The sequence below is a fragment of the Argiope bruennichi genome, chromosome 11 (genome assembly GCF_947563725.1).
Source record: "Argiope bruennichi chromosome 11, qqArgBrue1.1, whole genome shotgun sequence".
In the NCBI taxonomy this organism is placed as follows: domain Eukaryota; kingdom Metazoa; phylum Arthropoda; class Arachnida; order Araneae; family Araneidae; genus Argiope; species Argiope bruennichi.
This window is the reverse complement of record NC_079161.1, coordinates 7,146,173-7,172,905: the sequence shown is the minus strand read 5'-3', so window position 1 is coordinate 7,172,905 and position 26,733 is coordinate 7,146,173. Positions and strand designations below refer to the sequence as shown.

Here is a 26,733-nt window from a genome sequence, read left to right as displayed (position 1 = left end):
TACCATACCAAAATACTAGAATTCCAAACTGAAATTAAAAGACGATGTTGCCGTACAAGAAAACTAAATACTAGATAGAAGATAATATTTGACATAGAAAATGAATGAAAAGTCACTTTTTTTGTAATATATAATGCAGAATAAAAGTGGATAAAGTCATATCAGAATGGAACAAGTACTTTAAGAACTTAAGTCATGTATGTTCCTTTTTCCCTAATCGCTCCTGTAGTCAGATTTGAAACATTCATTTGCCGATATTTTCACCATAAAGATAGTAAAAGTTTTTTACAAGATCCAGATTTACATTAATAATGTGAAAAAATATAAAGGCGCTGGCATTCTAAGGTATATCTAAATCAAGCAATGAGCATCAATAAATCCTTGTCACAAACTTTTCTAAATACATTCAATGGGAGAGCTAACCAAAAATATAAATGCATCGTCCAGAAATTTTATAAGTTAGTCAAAAGTAGTTGATCTAATAATTTCGTTACGATAACACAAGAGATAATTATTTATTTTTTATTTTTACCCAGTTTTATTTCGAAAATTATAATATATATATATATATATATATATATATATATATATAATCTTTCACTTCAACGACTGAATACATTCATGACAATGAACAACTATATTTCCAAATGAAGAATTTTATTCGTATATCAATATTAGAAGAGATATAAAAAAAAAATAGTCCTATTCCTATATAGATATTCCTATCTCATTCTGAATATTATGTTTCGAAAACAGAACTTCGCGCTTTCCGCGCCAAACGACAACCAATCATAAAATTACAAAACAATAATATTAGCATGCATTTGTTTGGGAATGTATCTGGATTGTGGTTGGTTAGAGAGCAAGACTTTTAACAGATTTTATTTCTAAACAACTGTGAGTTTCGCTTCAACTTTTTTAGGGAAATACATTTAACTTCCGATTTTATTTTTTTAAAATGGATAAACCTCAAATAATTCTTCATGCAGATGTATCTTTAAATTACACAGTATTTGATACTAGATGGATACCCGTGAGTACAAAATTTGTATCACTTGGGACTCATCCGAAAGGAGATGGAGCATTTCAAATTTATGAAATTTCTGGAGGAAAAGTTCAATTAGTTACAGATGTGAGTAGAAAATTTGTAAACTTTTCAAACTTGAAGCGTAAAATAATTTTGTTTTATTAAATTTGGTTCCCCCCCCCTCTAATTTTTGTGTATCAACTCTTTCTAACTTGCTTGGTGCTGTATGAATATATTATTTTCTCTTATAGTATATTGATCCTCATGCTTTGTTGAACTGTACATTTTGAACAAGTTATAAATATTGTTTATCTCCTATTCAGTGTTACTGAATATTCTGTTTTCATTTCAAGCTTAAGAAATGATTATTTATAGCTTAGCCGGTGTCGAGGATTGAATATTTTGAGCATTTTGTTATAAACTTTAGTTTTAAAAAAAATGTTACATTTATTCACAAGGTAGAAAAATTGTTGTACCGAAAATTTTGTTTTCATTTCAAACTTAAGAAATGATTGTTTATAGCTTAGCCGGTGTCGAGGTTCGAATATTTTGAGCATTTTGTTATAAACATTAGTTTTTAAAAAAAATGTCAGATTTATTCACAAAGTAGAAAAATTGTTGTAGGGAAAAATCTTAATAAAACTGTGTTTACAAAGAGAAGAAGTTTTTTTTGTTTTTTTTAAATGTGCGGATTTCCGAAATTTTAAAGTATTACACATACAGTCTGTCAAAAAAGTATTGGGATATAGTGCAAGATCATTGATTTTTATCATAGTAATTTACTTATATATACAAATCAGATCAAAACAAAGAACTAAATATTATTTTGGTATATACAGATTATAATAATTCGAAAGAACTCTCATAAATGCAATTATTGTTATAATTGAAAATGAAAAAATCAAGTAAAAAAACTTGCTCAAAATAAGTATTGGAACACTTCCCAATAAATTAAGAAAAACAATGCAAACTTAAAAGTTAATATCTTGTTGGCCTGCTCTTTCTTTTTATGATTTCTTGTAGTCTATTTGTACCAATTTTTGGGAAACCATCAATTTTTGCCCACTCTTCGACCATATATTTTTCTACATCCTGCTTGTTAGAAATTTGATGTTCATATGGATTTGGCTGTAAATAATCCTATACATGCTCAAGGGGATTAAAGTTGGGACTTTGTGCGGGAGTCTTAATAACATTAGGGCAGTGGTAGATTACCCATAACTTGCAAATATCCGCAGTATGTTTTGGGTCATTATGTTGGCACAATTTAAATTGTATTAAGATTCCCAGCTTGTTCGCAGTTTGCTTTAATTTTGCTTGAGAATGTCAAGATAGACACATTTATTCATTGTACCATCAATAAAATGTAAAGTTCCCCACACCATACAACCTTAGACTATCTCCTCCTCCATACTTGATAGTAGACTATAAATTTTTAACATGCATTGCTGTATTTGGTTTCTGCCAAACTTTTTGATTGCCATGTGATCCGAAAATGTTATATTTGCTTTAATCAACAAAAATTGCATTTTCATAAAATTATATTGGCTTCTTTACATACATTTTAGCAAATGCCAGCCTGGCTTGTCGATTTGCTTTGCTAACATAGGACTTTCTTGGAGATACTCTACCATGATATTTAAGTTTTCTTAAAATATTTTGACAGCTCTAAGATTTACAAATTTTCTTAACTTTTTTTTACTTTGCAGAGTCAATTCTACTGCACTAGTTTTTGGATTATTATAAACTTGTTTCACAATCCACTTCTCTTCGCATTCATTAAATTTCATTGATCTCCCTGTTCTTTGCTTGTTTTCAACATTCCTTGCTTTCTTGAACCTGTGAATGATGTTTAAAACAGTAGACTTACTCAATTTCAAGATATGTCCTATAAAGCGAACTGATTTTTCATTTTTTCAATGACGTATTACAAGATATCGCACATGTACCGTTGTTTCTCTCCAATTTTTCTATAAGTAATCTTCTCTGTTGGAATTTTTAATGTTTAAAATTATAATCTAAATAAGTAGTAGTAAATTCAGTTTTACTGATGGGCAATATATTTGTTGAATTTCTCGTATCAAAAGTGTCCCAATATTTTTTTGACTCATATTTGCCTTTAAAATATATTTGAAAAGCTAGATCAAATTATAATTCTAAAATACTAATTAAATTTCCTTACAAACTGTACACCAAATGCAAAAATATTTCTTGATTCATATTGTTTTTATTTTGATGAGATAAATAGCTTTGTAGTTATTCTTGCAGAATGTCGCAATATTTTTTTTGAGTGACTGTATATTGTTTAATTGTTCAGTAACATTGCTCTCTCTAATAAAAATGTCTCTCAGTAAATACATCCTGTAATAGTTTAATGAGTAATAATTCACATTTATTGATTCTTATAGTATTTTTTTACTATAATAGTCATTTCTACATCAGATTGCTATAATTTTTCCCCCTCTTGTTATGAATAGTATATCAAATAGTAGTAAGGAACCCAGTTTAAGATATTTTTGTGATCTAAATAAGCTTTAAAATTTTGTTCAAATTTATTTTACCTTCTTTATTATTTTTTGGAAACTTAAAAAAAAAGAGAAATTAATTATAATTTTATGGTGTGTATTTGAGAAAAACCTGCTCTCAGAAGGGCAACAAATTCAGAAGCATATTCATACATGCAGCCCATGAATAAAAATTCTTCAGTTCTGTTTAAATCTTTAACATGGAATTTTCCCATTAACTTCATAAATATAAGTCTATAATAAAATGCTACTTTTCTGTTGAAGAAATTAAAATGTTCCAAATAATGGTATATTCATTTGTTTGAAATGATATTCGCGTATTGATTGAAGGAAGGTGGCGAAAAATTCACTTGTTTCATAATGCAGTGTGTAGTTTTGGTCATGAGAGACTTTTTGGAAAGGGCTGCTAAGAATATTCTAAACAGGTAGTTAAATCTTCCAGCAGCACTTTAGCTTGTTTCTAATGGATTAGTCCACTGATTTTTAACTATATAAGGGAAATTTTATTTTATGTTTTTTTTGTTAGGGAAAAATGTTTTAGAAAATAGGAAAATAGGAAAGAGAAATTGGATTAAACACAAGTTTCTTGTTTTGAGTAATTACTTTTTATCAAAGCTTTAGACACAATAGTAATATATAAAAATAATTACCTTGTAATTATTGTTTTTTTTTTAATGCAGTTTTTTTTTGATGGGGTAGAGGAGAATGCCAATTTCTTCTCTATGCTTTTTTCATTATCAGTCTTTCTCCTTGTACTTGGAAATATCTTAATTGAAGCTTTGATAGATATAATTTTTGAAAAAAGTTTAATTTTTTCATTCAGGGATAAATGATCCAATAGATTTTGAAACTCTTTTAATTCCATTTACAAATATGTATTTATCATGCAAAGATGCATAAATTTCCATGTTTTGTCGAGGATGTACAGCAAAAACTTAAAAAACATATCACTAGTGCTGTGATGAATGTTGGGGGAAATGTTATTGAATGAATTAGATTATCATTTGGATGTGTGCTGTATAATCATTGATGCTCAGATTGGAGATCTGTAGTACATGCCTGACACATAAAAAGTTTATTAATCATTTTATATAATGCACATCTTTATTTTATCTAAATACAATGGATTTTGAAGTCTGATAAATCATTTATATTTAATATGTATGCTCAGCTTCTTTGCGGGTACTGTATCTGGATTAAAAATGTTTTTACAAGTATTGCAAAAAAAGAAGAAACTAATAAAATATTGTTTGCAAGTATTTGCTACTGTTGTACATATTAGTAAAACTTTATTTGTAAGTACTGTGATTATAGCACTAATGGATATTGCAGCCAAAGTTACATATATATTAACTTCATGCCATTCATAAACTTTTGGCTTAATCACATGTCATTTGTGAACATAATCAATCGACTTATATGACATTTTTTGTCATTACTTGCTGGTTGCAATAAACATGACATCTTTGATGCTTAATCGCTGTCATGTGATTGGACACAAGTATCCATTCACAAGCATAGATTGTTTTTGTTTGTTTGTTTTTTCATTTACTATTAGTGCATGCTTTTATCTACTTACTTAATTTTATTATGTGTATGTACATTTGAGATTTTATTACTTTTGTAATTGAAAAAAGTTGCAAGTTTAAATTGTTAGAGAAACTGCTTTAAAATAATATAGATACATATCTTTATGAAATCTTTTTTAAACAACTGAAATGCTATTAAAGAAAACTGAGTACCTATTTAAAGCATATTCTTTCCAATTACCTATAAATTTTTTTAGACCATTATCCTTTTTAAAGAGAAAGTTATTTAAGCTGATAAGCTATTTAATTGCTAGTTTAAACCTGGTAAACTTTTAATTACAAAATGCCAAATCAGCTGCTCTTTATTTAAAAAATATTGGAATCAATATTAATTTTGAATATTTTTAAAAGGTAGTGTCAGATGATTTAGATTTATTATGTCCAATTTTTTTGGTTTGATTTCTGAACAAAATTAGCGATTCTCTAGATGCCAAGATATACCATCCATATTATGTAGTTATTATATTTTAAGTACTTATTGCATAATTGGTACTTGTAATAAAATTTAATGAATGTCCTAACATTAAAATTATGAGATCATGGCATTGGAAAGGTGCTATGAACTGATCGTTAGCTATGAAATGTATTCAAGCACCTAATGAAATGAGTACCACTGAAATTTTCTTTGGCCAAATTTATTATGAACTCTATGGTACATTACTGCAAGAATTTCAGCTAACCCAAAATCTGTAAGGATGGACAGTGAACTGCACAATGACTATGTACTTTAAGATTCTTAAGGTAAGGTTATATTTTGGTATAAGTTGTGTGAGACATATATGCAAAAGGGTTAAATAAAAAAAACTATTTAATAAAAAAATGTAATTTTTAAATGGTAAATGCTTTTCTATACATTTTAAAAGAGTTTCACACAATTTATTTTTTATACTTTTTTTTTTTAGAAACTTAATATTTGCTAAAAGTAGACTTTCTTTGCTGTTAAACAATTTAAAATTGCTGTTGATAATTGTTTGCTGCTAATAATAAGATAGAAAAGCCCACATTTAATAGAAAGTTTTGCAAAATTGAATTACTTTTCTCTATGCCCAATTTCAAAATAAAGCATTTTAATATTAAGTGTTTTGAAATAAATTTTTACAATGGCTAAATTTACGGTAAATAATTAATTGACGAGAAAGATTCTAAAAAAACCATGTCATTAAATATAGGAAGGAATAATATATACATGCTTTGATAAACTAAATGAAATAACCGATAAAAAAGCTAAATTTCTAAAATTAGCACAAATATATATATATATAATTTAAGATGAATATGCTATGAGAATTTTTTTTTAATAATTTTGCATGGAGTTGAAGTTCCTTTTCATTTTTTTTAATTCCTAGTTGAAATATCTGAAATGAAAGAAATCCAAATTATAGTAAATGTAAAATTAAAAATCTAATAATTAAATGCTATTATCACTTTTCATGTTGTTAAAACATCATTTTGAAGCAGAATCAATATAGTTAAATGTTTTAAAGATCAGAATCTTTTAACTTTAATGATAGACAAAGATAATCTCATTAAAATGATTTGTTGAAACAATGAAAGCAGTTTAATTTTCATTATAGCGATGAAAAATAGTGTAGCAAATAATAATAAAAAGGGAAGTAAAAAATTTTATTTTAAAAAAATTATGACACTATTTTTTTTTTATTTGTATTCTACGATGGTATAAAAGTTATTATTTGTGTAACTTTATTTTAAGAAGTTATCACAGAAAATCATAAAAATCTTGCTTAATTTTTATTTAACTGATTTTTTTTTTTAAATTTGTGCTTTGAAAAGTTGACAGTGACTTTAATTTCATCAAGAAGAGGACATATGCAAAAATTTAAATAGATAGTTAAAAGCTAAGCCAATTTTGTAGAATTTTATTTTTAAAAAAAATCTTTCGTATCAATATTTTGAATATTATTCAAAACTACTATGTAGATAATTATGATCAAAACATTTTTTTAAGTTATTCATTGTTTACTGTGTAATCATACAATTTTAAATGTTTCATAAAAAGATATTTTTCCTTAAGGTTACAAAACCAAGAGGCTTCAAATGTGGAACGTTTGGATCTTCGCCCATGCATCAACGACATCTTGCAACTGGCGATTTTGAAGGAAACTTACAATTATGGTTTGTTATTTATGTTATAGTATGGTTTTTTATTTGTAATCGAAATATAACCTTATGAAAATTGTGTTTAAAATTTGAATTGTAAAATTATATTAATATATATATAATTTATTGTAATATTGTAAAAGAATTCAATTTTTATCTCATTATACAAGATTGAGAAAATTAGATTCATTATATAAGAATTGGCGCCAAGTACAATTATGGTATAATAGCATGGTGATCAATTATTTTCAGATTAAGAAAGTATCCACTACAATTTTTTTATCCTCTTCTATTACTTTGGACATAATTATTTTTTATTTTTCAAATTATTAAATTCTTCATTTTATAACTGATTTTGTCATAACTTGGTACATGTCATTGTACTTTATTGAATTGCAGAATTTTTTTATCATTGAACTTTGTATTATTAATGATAATTATTATCCAGTTGGTTGTTTTAAAAAAATCAATCATTCAATTACATAGTATATTACCAATTTTTTTTTTGAGAGAGAGAGAGCATGTATTTTTTTAACTAAATTTTCATCCTTTTACTATTAATACTAGTAACTTTAGAAGGTTTAGGCTATGAAAAGATAAGAAAAGGTAGAAGAGAATGCAATTAACAATAACTTTCAAATAATCTGGACAAACTAGTAAAGAGAGAAATTATCAAATCATTGGCATAATAAAAAGTAAATGTAAGGCTTGTAAACTTTAGTTTAAGCAGTACATGTCCTTAGGAACAGTTTTGAAAAAGTATAACCACTCTTCCACACGATAATTTTGAAAGTAAAAGAATTGTTTAGCCGGTCTACATCAGTTGCTTTTATTTATAGAAAATTGTTTTTGTAAGGCATTCAGTGATACATTTTACTGTATGTAGAATGAGCTTAAAAATCATATTGAAAGGCAGTAGAGAAAAGGGAGATTTCTTTTGTTTAGAGTCATGTAGAAATGAAAAAAAAAAAACTATCTCCTTCCACTTGATTTTTATAAGGATTTAAACAGTGAGTATAAAAGAGGAAGCAAGAGAATGCAACTGATGAAAATTTCCTAGTGAGGTTTCACATGCTTTGGTTAAAAAGCAGTAAAAATTTTGACAGTTTTCATTCCATTATTTCTAAGCATTTGCAGTTATAAAAAAGTTTCAGTACAAAAATTGCTCACCATGATGAGGCAATAATTTGGCCATCTGGCATTGTTTTGTTGATCTGCACTAGTTAGGGAGTTAAGGTGAAAGGAAATTTTCAACACTCTTTTGCATTCCTTTTTCTTGATGTTCATATAATTCGATCAAAATTTTTACTCTCCTTGCAAATGCATTGTTTGCTAGTTCAAACTGAATCAAAATTACTCTCAATTATCACATTCACATGATGATATAGAAGAAATTGCTTGAAGGCGCTCACTAATGCTTCACAGGGTGAATTCTAAACATGCATTGAAAGGGCGATTTCAGCTGGTCTAATTGTGTTCATCAACTCATAATTGTATCACTCCTATCATCCTGTGAATATATTTAATTATGTAATCAATGTAACTGAACTAAGGAAAGGAACGGCTAGGCTATTTTTTGGATGATGTTTTCAATATTTTTTAAAAGGTATGCATTTTGAAAACAAAACAAATGTATAATTCTCTTCACATAAGATTTTTTTTCCCCAGTAATATGTAATATATATATCTGTGTGTGTGTGTGGGGGGGGGGGGTTAATAAAGCTATTGTATATATTTTACCCATATATTTAGAACAATTCAGAATACACCAAGTAGAAATGCTAATATGAAATATTTATTAATAATGCCAGTGCTATATGTTGAATAAAAGTATTAAATACAGAAATATTATGATAAGGATGGGAAATCGTGGAATTTTATCGATCTGGAAAAGTTAGGGAAATTCGTAAAAATATCTAAAAATCGGGAAAAATTGCTTGTGACAGTATTTTGCGCCAAGCATGAATGTGATTGTCGATTTTGCATTATTATTTCTCTACATCCAAAGCTTAATGTTGTCAAACCAATTGCAGCAATGGTAGGTAATCCAGAATAACTTTCTTGGAACGATATGGCAATTTTTGGAATTTCACTATCATAAGAAGAATGAAAATATCATAAGAATGAAATTTTCAGAAAGATCTGTTTTCACTTTTCAAAAAAATAGATAGTGCTTTAAATTTTGCAACTCTATATATTATTTGCTTATGTATAAATAGAGTTTAATTTAATGACTGTTTACTTTTTTTATTGTTGTTGTTGTTGTTCCATAGGGATATGGAAAATTTAGATTCACCTTTGTTTAATGTGAGAGGACATACACAAATTATAAATGCAATTGATGCTGTTGGAGGCTTGGGTATTGGATCTGGAGCCCCTGAAATTGTTACTGGCAGTAAAGATGGTAAGCTATACAATGTTTATTTTTTTTAAGACTTAAATACTGATTTTCTTTTCTTTTTTTATCAAATTAGATTAAAAGGATTCCATGCAAAAATTTGACAAATTTTAATGAAAGTTGTTATCTTCCGAATAGCCCCAAGATTTATATTGATGATTTGGATTTCATTAATGAGAAAGTATTGTTATTATGTTAATTATTCTTATAATATTATATATTTTGATTGGCATCTAATAGAATACAACTTTAAAATGCTGTCAGTATATGCAGTTCATTTTCAGAAAAAGTCTATAGCATTTAGGATACCAGTAGACATAGAATATAGAAAAGATTAGATGAAACAATTTATTATAATAATTTTCTTTATTTTTCAAGTATATATTGGTTCAAAGTAAAAAAGTTATTTAAATAATCAGATCTTCATCTTATATTCTATATATTAATACATAATGTTCTTAATAAGCATTTCATGATTAAAATTTTTGTAAACATATACATTTTATGATGTGTAGTTAAGCATTTCAGTTGTTTTTAAAAATTGTAACAATTAGCATTCAAGTAATTTTTACTTCTCTCTTACAATTTAAGACATCAGTTTCATATTTCCTCATTATATTTACATAAGAAGTCTAACCGCATCTAAAAGAATATTACATGTTTGATTAATATTCTGCTTCTGTATTTAATTGCATAACTAGATAATATATAGAAGGGTTAATACTAGTTATGATTAATACTAGTTTGTCCTATTTAAATTGTTACAACATTTTTCCCTTGAATAATTATCAGCTTCAAATCTTTACAATTTGTAAAGCTCTTTTTTCATTAGTTTATAAATTGAACTGAAAAAAATGTATAAAAATGAATATTAAAAGTTTGCTAGTGCTCTCTGCAACCAACTGTTCACCCATCCAGTTAATTGTGTTAATTTAACTGTGCAGCCCATGTTCATAAACTACATCATATTACAAAACTTAAAATATTGTTTCATAATATACAAAAATCATAGAAAATTCAGAATAGTTAGTTATATTTGCAAAAGAAGAAAATCAATTGAGAAATGAATATGACAAAACTGATCTAGTGTTGAGTCAATAAGCTATGTCAAAATTTTGTGTCACATGTCAAAAATGAAGGTCAGTGGGGAAATTAGCAACCAATGATGGCATATCTAGGAGTGATGAATTTTCATGTAAATTAAAAATTAACTGCTGTTGAGACTGGGGGTCTCTGTAAATGTCTTTTCCTATACAAATGCAAATTGAAGTAGTGTTTTTGAGATTTCTCTCAAAGATGGAATGTGTCGTGGAAGTTGGTGACCGTTGATTTGGGAGCCATTAACTTTCATATAAAATAGAAAGTGATGAAATGGAACCAGTAGTTCGGGCTGGAGAAAGGATAATTTGATTTTGCCAATTATTTTAAATCTATAGATATTGACAAAGGATTTTGAAACTTAGATCATCTTCATCATCAATTAAATGACAATGATAATAGGAAAAATAATAGATAATGTGAGTCGTGAATAATAGGCCAGTGTAATATGAACATATAAGCAAAGCATAAAAATCTGTGAATGATCTGAATTATTAACTTCTCTATTCAAAAGAAAATTAAATACGATCTTCTCTTTGATATTTCTCCTAGTAATTTAAATTTACTCTCAGATTTATGTTCCAGGTTTTTTTTTAAATTATTTTTATTTTAAATTCATTAACTGATGTACCTAAGCACTGAATAAACTTAAATTAAGTTATTCCTTGGCAGTATTTATTTCAAAAATTGTACACAACCTATGAACATGAAGTGTTTATGAATTCTTTATTGATTCAATTTGGTTATTGGGATTCCTAAAAGGAAAGTGTTGTGTATTTAGATGATCAATCTTAATTTAAAAACGTTGTTGATATATATTATTTATATCTGAGATGATAGCTTTCATTAATATAAAGTGAAATTGAAATACGTATACCTTACATTTTCATGAAAGCAGATATTTACTGATTTTTTCCCCACCTATTAGGTGCAGTGAAAGTTTGGGATTCTAGACAGAAAGATTTACCTGTTGCTACTATGGAACCTGAAGCTGGACAAGATAAAAGAGATTGTTGGGCTGTTGCATTTGGTATGACAAAATTATTTATAATAAGAAAATGAAATATGTTATTTTTTAGTTGCTTGTTGTAAGCATTATTATAAATTACCATCAATAAATGCATATTGTATTATTGTAAAACATATGCGATGCCTTTTTTGTAGAAAAATATATATGCGATATTATTTTATGATAAAATTTCAGCACTCTATTAAATAAAAACATTAAAAATCAGGGATTTATTGTCCGTAGACGTAAAATTCCAACATTGACAACTTTTTATAGTATATAGTATATTTGTCATCTTGTTTGATTTTGTGCATAGAGCTATCAAAATTGTTCTTGAAACAAAACAAAAGCCTCCTATTGTATTATACACAATGATAATTTCCCATGTTGATGTGCATATTTTCTTCCATGATCTAGTACAAGAGCTAGGGTGCTGATTGAATTTCATCATCGCAATATATAGTCCAAGATAAATCGGCATTTCTCGCTATACTGCAATTTTATTATTTACTAGTTGCCCTTAGTGAATGTCTGGTTTGCTGAGAATATTGTTTGATTTTAATTTCAGTTAAATAATTTAAAAAGACTTCGTACCCAGTTTACAGTGAAATCACCAAGCATTCAAGATTTGTGACTTTAATTATCATACATATACTTTGCTCATTGTATACATGAGCTAATGCATATTTTTTTTTATTTATTTATTTTTTTTTATTCATCTTATAAATTGCACAGATTTTTAGTAAAATCTTTCTTCTTTAAGTTTCAACTATGAAAGAAAATTGTGATCAGATAGTTGGTGTAACAATGAAAATGATTTAAAATTCATCATTCCCTGAAGAAAATATTTTTAAGCATAAAATTATGACAGACATCCCAAAAATGTTATTTTCAAAATATTATAACTGTTCTGTTCACTGTTTATATGAAACCATCCTAATAAAGTCAAATGCCATGATATCGTAATACTATCAAACACACAATTCTCCAGATAATCTATTAGCTTCCTTCTTTCTGATGAAAAACTAAACAAATATAATACACAATCCTTTTTTCTTAGCTTAAAAACCTTGACATTGAGAATGTAATAGATCAACAAAAACAGTTTGTAATTCAATTCATTAATGAAATCTATTAAAAATTAGACAGATAATATTTTTAAGGAATTGTTAATAGAATGAAGAGCATATATTATTATATGCTCTTCATTATATTATATGACTTATAAAGTCATGTAATATAAAAGGATTGTGTGCATTATATTAAATGATAATTAAATCCATACCGTTGAAACAATTTTTGAATTTCCATTGGTATAAAGTCAGTTTTGTGTAATAATATTTTCAGGAGCTGTTGTGGAGCAAAGGCTAATGCCTTGCTTAATTTGCTCATCCTTCAAAGTATATCTGTGTCAAATAGTTATTCTGTAAGCTCTACAGAGTATCAAAACATGCTTACTCTTATTAACTAGTTACCTCAAATGACCAGCTCATTTGCAAGGAAAATTGATTATATTTTATTTCAGATTCCCTTACATATATCATCATGTCCATTATTACACCTTTTTGTTTGACACTAGAGCCTTGTTCTATTGAGTGTCTTAGTTAAGTTCTGTTTATTGTGTACACAAATCTTTCTGTTGGAGATAGTCTATAATATAATAGTGTTATTAGAAATGTAAATATCTGGTTCATTTGTCTTCTAAATTTCAGGATATGGAATATGTATATATTTTTATTTGTCCTATAAGCTATACAGATATTAAAAATAATACTTCTTTACCTTTTAACAATGAAAAATAATGTTGCAATTAAATATTTTATGAAATAATAAAAGTGTTTTGAATTTCAGGGCAACAATGTAATATATTGCTGGAAATCAGGCAAAAAAAAAAAAAAATCATAGGAATATTAAATTGGTATTAAAAAAACAATTTTTAATGTTTTTTTTGTTTTGTTTTTTTTGTCCAGGAATATTTTTGGTAGTTATTGCAATAAAATGCCAAACTTCAATCTCATTTTAATTAATTAAAATTTCAAAATAATTGCTCCAAAGTGTACATTTCCATCCTCCAAGGCAAATATGTTACATATTTGGTAGTGAAGGTCAAATAGTCTGACCTGTATAGCTTCAACACACACATTCATTTTTATTAGCAGTTCAAAAACACACATAATTTTTGTTTAGTTTGATTTCTATGCCATTTCAGAGTTAAAATTATCATGCTGATTTTAAAACTAATTAAATCAAGTTTTTTTCTCTGCACCTTATATGAATGTAAACCCATTCTGTGGGATTGAGTGTGGATCATAGGAAGCATTATTGCTCATATATTGGCTACTACAAATCTTCTCCAACTAGTGCAAGGTGAATGATGCCATAGAAAACCAACAGGTGCCTATTTGTCTAACTAATTCAGTTATGCCTAAGACACTGTACTGAGATTTTATGCATCACTGCAAAATGCATTCTCACATATTCTTGTTTATATGTAAAGTTAGCAGTATTTATTTTTTTATTCATATATGAACTGATATCTTTTCTTTTGTCTGTCTCTGCTAGTTCATTCTTAGCTCTGTAAAGGTGTGTTTCAACAGTTATATACATGGCAGTTTAACCTTTCTCAGTCAAAAGGCAAACATAGAAGTACATTTAGCTTATTTTGTCGGTTTTAAAATGATCACCACTTTTCATTTTCATGGTAAATCCTGTGCCCCACAAAAAGTGTGCAGGCTATGTGGTGAGAGTTTACTGATGAATGTAAAGAGAACACATAATAAATTTCATTTTGTGTACTTCTGAAATCGTTCAAGTGATTGATACTTTGTATGGTGAAAATGTCAGGATATAACAAACAAAAGATGCAAAAATATTAATGCAAATATTAAATATTATTGAATCTAACTCATTTATGAAAGAATATTGCAATATGTTAAAAGATTTAGAAAATGTTTCTCTATTTCTGAAGCAGAATACATAGACAAAAAAAAAACCGCTGCTTTCATATATAACATTATTAATATAAACTGATTAAAAACATGACCAATATCCAAATAAATATATTTCTGAATGTTGATAGCATTTTCAGTTATTCTGCTTCAGAATTACATTTTTTCTACAGTTAGGTATATTTGGAAAATCAAATTATAAAATTGAAAATTAGAATATGTTATGTAAAAGGGGGGAAAATTAGAAAATGTTATGTAAAAGGCGAGTATAGTTTGAAAAGCTACCATTTAAAATAATCTCCATTATAAGGATAAAATTAAATATTTCAACAAGAAGTGTCTTAAATAATGACAATTCAAATGACTGAATATATGAAAGGGGGGAAAAATGTTTTTAAATCATGTAGAAGTATAAAAGAAGTGCAACATATTATTTAATCATATAATTCAAAATATTGATGGAATGAATATTTATCATTGGGAAATATTGACTGGACTAATTCTCTGTGCTCTTGAAAGTCTGATTAGCATTGAATGCTAGATCAAATTTGATAAGTATGAAAATTTAAATAGCTATTAAATGAAGGGTGAACTAATCGATCACTAAAAATAATCTTTTTGATAAATACAAAGTAAAATAAATTGATAAAACATTGCATTACTAAAAAAAACGAAGCAATATCTTTAAAGCTATACTGCTTTGAAAAACTGTAAAGATATGTGGAAATACGTGAAATAAAAAGTAAAAATTAAAAACATTATAGACATCCCAACACATATTCTACTCATTACAAACTGAAATAAACCTGAATAATGAAGGTCTATCAATGAATCAACATATATTATCCCTCCCTGAAGTATTGCCCCTGAATTTAATCAGAAGATATTTCCAGATTTATTCTTGATGCCATGAATATTCAGAATCAAAAGTTCAATTAATATCATAAGTTCAGTAAGTTTCAAAATTTGATTATTATCAAAAATTCGCTAATGCATAATGTGTAAATTGGTATTTCCTACTTATAAAGATCTCTTCTTATGTACAGAAATCTGGAAATCATTATCAAAATTTATAATCTTTATTGGTAATGAAATATAATGAATCTCATCTTTGATATAAATTTATCAATTCTTTTGAAACTTTATGGCTTTACTAAAATTTTATGCAATTTAGCCAAATAATTCTTGCTGTAGACAACTTAAAATTATGACTTGAACTTCAAGCTAAATGTAATGTTGAACTTCTCTTTATGTTGAAGATATTTAGGTTTCACTTCGCCGAAATGTTATGCATTTACATTTAAAATTTGTTGATTAATTAACTCCCTGTAGTCAAATTTAAGGATGAGAGTTTAGATGTATTTTGTAATATTTCAAACAAGTGATACATTTTTTTCCCCCTTCTCTTCAGGAAATGCATTTACCAATGAAGATAGATGTGTCTGTGCTGGATATGATAATGGAGATATCAAACTATTTGATTTGAGGAACATGTCAATACGATGGGAAGGCAATTTAAGGAATGGTGTATGTTATTGTTTAAATATTATTTTACTGCATAAGTTTTTTTAGTGTAAAAGTGCTTAAAGTGAAATGATGTTTGAAATATTTCTTAATATTATTATTAAAATGCACCGAATGAATACTTTTTGTAGAATTTAGTATTCAGTAGCTATTTTTTAAAGGAAAATGTGCTGATTAGTCTTAACATTTTAGAAAATTGGAAACTTTTGAAATGAATTGCCAAATATATTCTTTGTAGAAATTTTAAAATTATATGAGGGCCTTAAATAGCTCTACCTCACTCTTTACCTTTTATGTTGTGATTCAGAGAGTGCAGCTCCATTTAATATAAAAGTTTGGCTAGCATTATTTCTTAGTAAAGAAGAAAAAATATGAATCTTTCTTCCTGTTAAAGAAATTTTTTCTTTGACTTATATGAATCAAATAAAAATACTTTCTAAAAAAAAGGATGGCATTTGTGTTGATCCCAGTCAAAATATTCGGTTGATTAAATATCTTTTTATAATTTATCATTTTGAAATCTGTTATAATAATTTCATCCTTGTTTTTAGTGTCTATCTGCACAAGAAACTACACTAATTATATCTTGTCTGATATAGTTTGTATACATGTAAGGGAGGGAGATGGCTTGAGAGTACAGAAAATTAGCTTTGTTTAGATTTCTCAATCTCATAACCATTTTTGATCATAGAACAGCTCAACTTGGAAACCCATACTAGGGTCCTTGAACATATAAGTAAGGAATATGTTAATGTAATATTATTTCATGAAAATGTATTTTCTAGAAGAGTTTTTGTGCATCTTAATCATAATTGCCATTTAAGGCATAATTCTATTTATTTAACTTTTAATTGCTATAGTAATGCTCATTATTTAACTTCTAAATATACTTTTGTCAGAATCCAAATTTGAAAATTGTTTATTTAAATATTTAAACATAAAAATGCAAATTTAATGCATGTATTTTACTAAGAGACATCTTGTTGTCTAATTAATCATTAACTGTTTTTACTCTGAGATGTTTAAGAAATAGTTCATTTTGATGATGCATTTTAAAATATGATAGAAAATGAAATTTTGAAATACCTTTAAAACTAATCAAATATGTGGGATTATTATCTTTCTGATATATATGTACCGAACAGCAGTTAGCAGCTCATTATTATCACCATGGGGATGCTGCAACTTGCAATTCTTCACAACCTAATGATGATTTTTGCTTAAATTAAATACCTAAATAAAAAAAAATTATGCCCTTTTTAATTAATTATTTTCAATAGTTTAATAATTCATCAATAAAATTGTTGCATGTTTTTTGATGAGAGTTATTTTTAAAAATGAAATTTTACTTAAGATGTTATTAATTTTTGATTAATTTTAGCAAAGAATTAAATTTTAAAATAAATTTGGTACACTGTTTTTTCTGCATAATTTCTTTTACACAGGAAAATATAGACAATTGTGGCTGAACATTGAGAATATTCATGAAGTATGACATTAAGATATTTATATATGTAGGTTTAAAGATATTTATTTGCACTATTAAAAGCGTCTTAAAAGTGAAATCTATTTTTCTGGTTTTATTTCATTTGATTATATCACTAAAACTTTTTATCCAAAGATTCACATGTATGGACAGAAAGTCAGAATTCCTTTTAATGAATTTTGTTCAAAATTTGGTGCAGGTCCACAGTAGGGTTTGACGGTTTTCAAACCCGGTTTTAAAAAAAACGGTTTTTTAAAGTAAATTTATCACATTCGAAAACCGATTTTTAAATTAAGAAAATCAGTTTTAAGAATTCATATTATTATGTAAAAATTAATTTTGAACTTATTTGATTTGCTATTCATTCAATGCAATAGGCAGCAAACACATGTTTTCAACGTTGCAAGTTGCGTTGGCCAGTGCTTGTGCACTGCACAGTTGCGCCTCGAATTCGTCAATTTATGTTTTTCATGAACATCCCTTTTCACTTGTTTTTTCTAGGTGAAACGAAACTTTGATAAAGTTCATCTCTTGCTTCTCGCCGGATGTTTTGTCTATCGGTATGAAGTCGGTGCTAATAGAAACGTCAGCAATTTGACTGGCTCGTTTCGAAGAACGTGTGAAAGGAATAAATAATTCCCCGTTTTCTGCTTCCTGATCACAGTATTTAATGATATCATATAAAATTTTCTTCGTACTACTCCTGAGAGCTTTTTTATTACACCACTTGAATTAGTCATATCAATACGAAATATTCAATTAAAATAAAATTGGAATTTTAAATAAAACACAGGGTATTAAAATATTCCATATTTTCTTTCGCAACGCTTTAACATAAATTATGTCTTTAGCAAGCATTGGAATTAGATTAAGGTTTTTTTTTTTTTTTTTTTCAAAATTCCTGTAGAAAATGTGTAGATTAGATTATTTTAATTTGCATTAATATTAATAGTTAAAATAATAAAATTGTAAAATAAACGTCGAAAATATTTATTCATTAACTTTAATTTCATTTTTAGATAAAAATGAGTAAGTCGGAAGTTTGGGAAAATTTCAAAAATTTCGGGATAGACAAGGCAATCTGAAATCATTGTAATAAAATGTTGAGCTGCAAAGGATCATCTACAAGCAATCTACAGAAGCATTTGAAAGCAGTTCATAAAATAATTGTCGGATATAATATAATTGTTTAATTTCTTGAAGACCCTGAAGAAAAACTTACAAATCCAAAGACACTGAAAGCTGAATTTTCATTATTTGAACAAACAAATAAAAGAACAAAAAACTTAGATTTGTAATTTGATGCCAAACTCAGTAACTAGTGAACGAGTATTTTCAATTTCAGGCAATATTGTGTTCAAAATAAGAATGAGACTTAGCCACCTTTCAGTGGATATTTTATGTTTTTTAAAATCCTATTTTCTTAGGAGAAATTAAAATTAGTGAAAACAATATAAATATTATTTGAAATTTTTGTTTGAGTTTTCGTTATTTTGTGTAAATAATATGTATATGTAATCTTTAATTTTGTTTTTTATATTTTGACTTTGATATTGATTTTGTTTTTTGTTATTTTATATAAATTAAAATTAAATTAAAAAAATAGAATAAAGAAAAATATTTTATTTTTCCCTATTCTTTTTTTTTTTTTTTTTTTTTTGACAAAAATTCGAAAACCGGCTAAAACCGGTTTGTTTAGAAATATTGAATTTGAAAACCGGTTTTTGTATAAACCCTAGTCCACAGTTTTCATATAGAGACATTCTTAGAAAGTACTAATGGAAAGACAGATATAACTCCAATTTTTCTTTGTTTGTTTTTTTAACAGGGGTAGGAAAATTCCAGTAGCTCTGAAATATAAATATATCACAAAATCTTGAAATGAAACATTTTGGCAGTTGCAATGCTTCATTTTAGCATACTTTAAATTTAAAAAAAAACAATTAATGATATTTTATTATGTGAATTCAATGATTCAAGTTCTTTAAGAAGTTTTGTTCATTCAAATTTACTGCATTTTATTCCAAGCTCAAAAATATTCACAATCTTGGATATGATCATTCAAAATAATAAAAGGAGTTGTTGAAATTTTGAATACACCTCCTTTCAAACTTTTAAATATCTAAGTAAAAACACTAAAAAAGAATGTTTTGATTTGAAAATGCTTTATGCAAATTTACATTAAGATTTTTTTTAATTGATTATTTCATTTTTTTTTTTAATCATTTATATGCAGATTTATTTATCTCAAAATTTCATCTTGCCAAAACATTTTCAAGAATAGAAAAAATATTTAAAAATTATTTTCTGCATTGCTGCCACTACCTTTGATTATATATTTTTCTAATTAAAAACTGTCTCTTTATCTTAAAAGGAGCATTCTAAATGTTTATACACCCATGGAAGGGAATTAGATAAAAGAGAGAATAGCTCTCAAATAGGGAAATTTCCTAAAATAACTCAACATTATCTCTAATTCTATTTTAAAGTAACCTTGTCCTCCTCCTCCTCCCTCTTTTATTTTTTGTGTGATATTTCAGAAGGAAATTTCATTATACTGTTAATGGATTTAGATTTTATTTTCAAAGGAAAATAAATTTTTATATGGAAACTTGTGGCTGCTCTGTATACAAGTTATCTGTTCTAGAGAATTTAATGAACTATAATTTGATGTCTTTTTCTAATAGTTGTGTTAATTGTCCTATTACTGGTTAATATTTGCTTCTTATCATAGAATTTGAAGCCAATCCTTTTTTCTCCTTACATTTGTAATATAGAAAGTTTTCTTTGTCTGGTTTACTTAATGATAATTCTATTTATTTTCAGGACTTATCCATTGAATAATCTATTTATCATTTAGAAATTTATCATGTTTGATTTGTTTTTTGTTTCTTTTCATGCAATTCTGAAATTAATCTTCTAAAAAAGTAAGATGTTCATCGTGTTAATATAATTAAAGGTGTATACTTTCTTTTAAATTATTCATATTTTAGATTATAGCTCTGTATATATAAATTGCTGAAATAGACTTTTGTAGTAACTAATATGTCTGCTTATAAAGTTTGAGTGAAAGAAAAAAAGTAAAAAAATATTACTTTTAGTGAATTGTCTTTGATATAAATGAAACTACTTTGGATTTATAAATATGACCACATTCTTTCTTAAGTTAGAGAAAAGGACACTTGTTTGTTTTGAAAGTTAAAGCTTAACTTATTTAAAATATTTCTCCTCAGAAGCTATATCATTTGTCTGTCTTCCAAACAAAAATTGTATTCCATGAAGAAAATTATCTGCTTTGTTTAAATTCAATCCAGTTTTGAAGATAATATTTGATGTGCATGGAAATTGGACCTCTTTTTAGAAAAGACATTCTACATGAGCAAATAATAATAATAATCTGAAGAAGCAATATTTGATGGATATGATCCCTGCGAAGTGATTCTAAAATTTTTTTTCATTTGTTCTGACAATATGTGGCCAAACATTCTCATGTCAAAAATAACTTTGTCATGCTTTTTGCCTTATTCTCCTTCAATGTTTCATTCATTATGATCAATTGTTGATTGAATTATTCACAATTGGTGGTTTCATCAAATAATTCTACCAATCTACATCTTGGCTTTGTTGTTGTTGGTGGTGGTGTATCATGCTCCTCATCATCTGTATTGAAATCATCACTTTTAAATAGCTGAAAGCAGTCTTTGCAAATTGTGTTCAAAGGGACATATTCACTATAAATATCCTGCAGAAACTGATGTGTTTCTGCTGCAGTTTTCTTTGCAATAAAATAATGTAACATATTTTCCAGCAAATACTGCCTATTTAGTCCGAAGCTCAACATGTTTTTAAGCTAAAAAAATACAAGTATTGTGGTTAGTATATAAATACTAACCAAAGACATACACTAATTTTTAAAAATTACTGTCAAACCTTTCAAATACATCTTTCTTATTTGTGGTCAAGCAGTCTTAGTAACACTATCTATTAAAAATGGATTGGTCTTATTTTTAAAACGAATACATTGCTCATTTAAGTCAAAATTATTAGAATTTCAAATGCAGTTTATTAAACTCTTGATATTATACTTCTACTGTTATTTAATTCACCATGTAATTCCATGCTTTAGTATTTTCTCAAGCTCTTATTATTTTTTAACTAATAATTTTATCCAGCTTATTTTATTAAGATATAATTCTATTATTGATTGTTAATAAAATTTACATTCCTAATTTACCTTCAATTAATTGAATGCATGCATATTAGTGAAATGAATACTAATAAAAAAAAGTGACTTCAAATTAAAAGAAATACTTTTTTTTTTCCATCTCATTATTCTAAATTTTCATTTTATCGGGTCAAATCCATTCAATTTTAATCTATTAATAAAATATTCATTTTCACTTTTGTAATAATAACAATGCAAACTCAAACATTATATAAAACAAATATGATATAGGACAATTTTATAGATTGTCTTGACTAGTGTTTACTCATGGCAATTTTCTTATATAATCTTTTCTCTTACTGTATAAAAATTTATATTTTACCTGTTCAGTTTTGTTCTTCAGTAAAATTAGAAACAAATGTATAAAATATTTAATTTTCATTATTTCATTTAAAAGTCACAAATAGTATTTGTACTTAATGCAAAGTATCCCCTTTTTTAATATTATTTTAAAGAAAAACAAATTTTCAATCTATTTCTCATAATATATGTGGCTCTCTTTTTAACCAGGACATATGCCATTTTTGAATGTATAGTTTATAGTTTTAAACAGCAATAAGGTGTTTTTTTTTCCCTCAATTCTAATTGTATTATGCCAAAAGTTAAATTCAAAATAAATTGATATAATACATTCCATAAAAATGTGACATTGCTATTAATCTTTTTATGCAAAGAGCGTGAACAATCTATAAAACAGTAATAGCAAGTATTAAGTGAATAAAAAGAATTAATGATGAATGAAGAATAACTAGTTCTTTAATGGAATATTGTGAATTTATGAATGATTTGAATTATGATAGTTGCATATTGAATTTCTTTTGTATAAATGTATAATGTCAAATTTATCCAGAATTTTTAGGAAATTACTTTCAGACATCTTCATTCTTTTTTTTTTTTTAATTTAAAAAATGATTGTGGAATTTTCTTGTGACAAAAATTCCTTAGGAATTAGTTACAATTTATAAAGTTAGTTTGAATACCTTAAAACGAAAAATAAAATTTTGGAATTTTGTATTTGATTGTAAAAATAAAAATCATTTCATTATCTTGTTTAGAAAATACTATTGAGATTTTACTGAATGCATTTACCTTATAAGTTGTAGAAAAAAATTATATACTTGTAAATTAAAGTCTATAATGCTTATCTTTGTTTATCAGCAGTAATATTTTTTTTAATTAAATAAGTGAATTTATGCTAAAAATTTAAATAAAGTAGCTATTTTTTTTTATTCAATATGATATCATTGTTTTCCATCATTGTTTTGCTTTAATTGGAAAGATTGTTTTTGTGTGTGTATTTCTATATAGCATGAAATGTGAAAGATTTTTACAAAACAAACTATTTGTTTCATAGGTATGCTGTGTTGAATTTGATCGAAAAGACATTAAAATGAATAAATTAGTTGCAACTACTTTGGAGTCCAAATTTCATGTGTTTGATATGCGACATTATCATCCAAAGAAAGGATTTTCATCTTTGATAAAAAAGGTTTGCTTATAAATACTTGTTCCTTGTCACTATTCACTTGATATTATAACACATTGTTCTTTTATTGTAATTTTTTTTTTTTTTGTTTTGTTTAGGCGCACAAATCTACTGTATGGCTTACTCGTCATCTTCCTCAGAATCGAGATATTTTTATGACAACTGGAGGATCTGGATCTCTTTGTCTTTGGAATTAGTAAGTGTTCTTTTTAAAAAAGTCCAGTCCATTTTAAACTTATTCGGGTACCTCATAAGCATTATAGAATGAAGTTCAATTTAAAAAAATAATTGGTGAGAGAGGGTTTTTTTTTTCCCCTTCCATTTTAAGTTCAAGTTAGTCAAGTTTTTCTTCAAGTTCGAATCCAAGTATAATTATCCTAATTTTTCTCTTTTCTAACATGGGGAACTTTGGCTGCTGGATAGGAGAAGCAAATGAAATGGATGTTTTATCCATTTTTCCTAGATAATTCTAAAATCATGTGTGAAATAAAGTATTGCGGAAATAAAACCGGATAAATTTTAAGTTACAATTTTTCTCTTATAGACCTTGATAAACATCTTGTTTATTTGATGCATTATTATTGTAATTTTAAAATAATGTTATTGTATTTGTAGTGAGTATCCACCCAAAAGATGTGATGGTGATGGACCTGTGAAATTTGGTGTAATGGGAGAAGCACACTTATTACAAAACTCAGTTGTAGCTAATCAGCCAATTTCAGGCTTTGATTGGAATACTGATAAACTAGGACTTGCTGTTTGTAGCGCTTTTGACCAAACACTTCGTGTAATTATTGTAACAAGGTTAAACACTGTATAACCAAATATTGTTTTGTTGTGTTCATTTTCTTTAAGGTGGAAAAGTTCTAAGTGTTCTTGTGGCCTGTTTTTATGCTGGTGGAAACTATTCACCTAGTCACTAAAAATTACAGTATTAAAACTAAGTGAATGCACAAAATTTTTTTGTCAGATACAACTTTATTCCTATTCACTTGATTTGTCAAATATGTTGTAAATATTATTTGCTAAAAAAGCTCGAACACTTTTGAAAGAAGAAAGTATTTTATTCCATGCATGTATAACGCGATGCAGTTATTTGTGAAATGTACATCTGGTTCATACCTGAAAAAAAAAAAAAAATATCATTCACATAAAGGAAGAATAAATAAATTTTTTTATCTAATATGCATATTGTGTATAAAATATTTACAAATAATCCTTTGTTACTTTTAACTGCATTTTATTTATTCACCATGTCAGTTGATTATTAAATGAAACAAATATCTAGCACTTTATACCAGATCTGTTGTATTTTGTATCTAGGAGAAAAATATTATTTTAATATAATATTATTTTTAATTTTATCATCAATTACCTCCCGTTTTTCCTATTTGTTTTCAAATTTGCATCTACTGAAAGGTTTCTGACGTGGGAAAATATTTTAAGCTCTGTTTTTAATATATCTAAAACTGCATTTTTTTTAATTTTTTTTTTTGCAAACCATGTGAGAAAAAAAAAGGATGGAATTTTACAGCACATATACAACTGCAAAAAAGTCTAAATTTAGGAAAATTGTAGTTCTTCAAAAATATTTTTTTTTTTTTTTTTCACTCCTCAAAATGAAGCAAGGCATTCATTTGTGATCAAAAGCACTGAAAAGCAAATTTTTCTGTATTTTGAGGAATTTAAATATTATGTACAAAATTAATAAATAATTTGGGACATTGAAAATTTAAAATAATGTACGCTGTAATTTCATGATGCCCGTGTATAAAATGATTCCCTTGTGCATTTGATTAAAAACATTTTATTAACATTTAATGATCATTGACAATTGCGACAATATCAAAAAATAAATCTATAATGAAAGGAATCCAAAAGTCAAATAAAATATAAACCTAAAGACAAACAACCGTGATTTATGAAACATTTAATATCCTGCCAACTTACGAGCACAATTTTTTTTTTTTTTTTTTTTTTTCTGTTGAGGTAATAAAAAAGAACTGCTGACAGGCTGGCCAGAAAATAACAAATGTTTGTATATTTCTTACATGTCTTCAAAAATATTTTTCCAAGATAAAAAGTTTAGTTATAGTAATATTCATTATTTGATTTTTTTAAACCTATTTTCAGTACTTTATTTTTAATTAAAATTCCCACCTGATGAAAAATATTTAAAAAATGTGTTTGACATGGCATTGAAAAGTAGAAGTTTTGTACACCAGAGTTGCACTTAATTGCAATTTCAGTTGAGTCAGAAGAAATATATATTTCTATAGAACTGAAGACTGTGATTCTGAGTTAAAAGAGTAATCTTTTTTAATTTCAAAAATTACTACAAATGAGTATGCTTAACTTCGGACAAAAAGGATTTGCCAGTTTTGTTGTGTAATAATTTTATCATAAAAATTATTTTGTTAAATTCCAGTTTCGGCTTTCATTGAAAACAAGTGCCTCATTCCTTTGGGGGGGGAGGGGGCTTGCTGTGCACTTCATTTTTTTTTTTTTTTTTTTTTTTCAGTTTTGTCAAAAAGTATTTTAGTGCACTTTTTGTCTATGTTTGTCATTGTGTCATCTGAATTATAAAGTGAAAAATCAGTAATTTTCTTTTTTGTATTTTTAAGATTGTTATTTTCTTATATCTCATATATATGTGTTCTCATTGATACAAACATAAAATGATAATATAAAATGCTTTATTTAATTTCCATTTTGTACTTTTATATATAATTGTAGATTTTCTTTCCTATTAAAATGGTGCATCAATTATGCATGCATTTTTTGAGGGAGAGGGAGGGGGGAAGACTTAAGTTGAAATTGAAGCATGGTGTATGTTTGCCTGATGCATTTTTGAATTTGGTCTGATACATATCTGTTCAAGTATTTTTAGTGTTCATATATTTTGCCACAATATAAGTAATTTTGTATTATTTGTTTCATAAATTTATTTGCTATTGATTTATGCAGTTCTGGAAAATCACAGTCCCCTCCCCTCTCCAATTCTAAATGTAATGATTCTTTTAAAAGATTCCATAAATTGGAACAATTTTGTTACTTTTTTTTCCTCCTTTTAAAACTAAAGCCATTAATAAAAAAAGTGTTAAAGTCAATTGAAATCCCCCCCCCCCCCAAATACAATTACTTTTTTAAAATTTGCTAGAATTGCTTATGATTATTGGAAAAGAACTTCAAATTGTTTAAGAAAATAAGTCATAAAACAAGGTGTTTTGTTCAAATTGCAAAATGTTTTTGAATTAAAAAAAAAGTGCTTAAATAAAATGATTTTCAGATCATTTTTAA

General features: G+C 26.6%; 1 protein-coding gene across 1 annotated transcript; it reads left to right on the top strand.

The window, feature by feature from the left end:
* Positions 1-812: 812 nt before the first annotated feature.
* On the top strand, positions 813-26,733 carry LOC129957480 (dynein axonemal assembly factor 10-like). The gene is made up of 8 exons (XM_056069804.1): positions 813-1,132; positions 7,174-7,274; positions 9,533-9,663; positions 11,684-11,785; positions 16,124-16,239; positions 23,302-23,436; positions 23,532-23,629; positions 24,049-26,733. Exons 1-8 carry the CDS (start codon positions 959-961, stop codon positions 24,251-24,253), a joined length of 1,062 nt encoding a protein of 353 aa, XP_055925779.1. The 5' UTR covers positions 813-958; the 3' UTR covers positions 24,254-26,733.

What these genes read in the sequence shown, in the direction of transcription:
- LOC129957480 (XM_056069804.1), top strand. Translation starts at nt 959, where the DNA reads ATGGATAAACCTCAAATAATTCTTCATGCAGATGTATCTTTAAATTAC. An exon ending in AAGTTCAATTAGTTACAGAT is followed by an intron (nt 1,133 to 7,173) that starts GTGAGTAGAAAA and finishes TTTTTCCTTAAG; the next exon opens with GTTACAAAACCAAGAGGCTT. An exon ending in TGTTACTGGCAGTAAAGATG is followed by an intron (nt 9,664 to 11,683) that starts GTAAGCTATACA and finishes CCCACCTATTAG; the next exon opens with GTGCAGTGAAAGTTTGGGAT.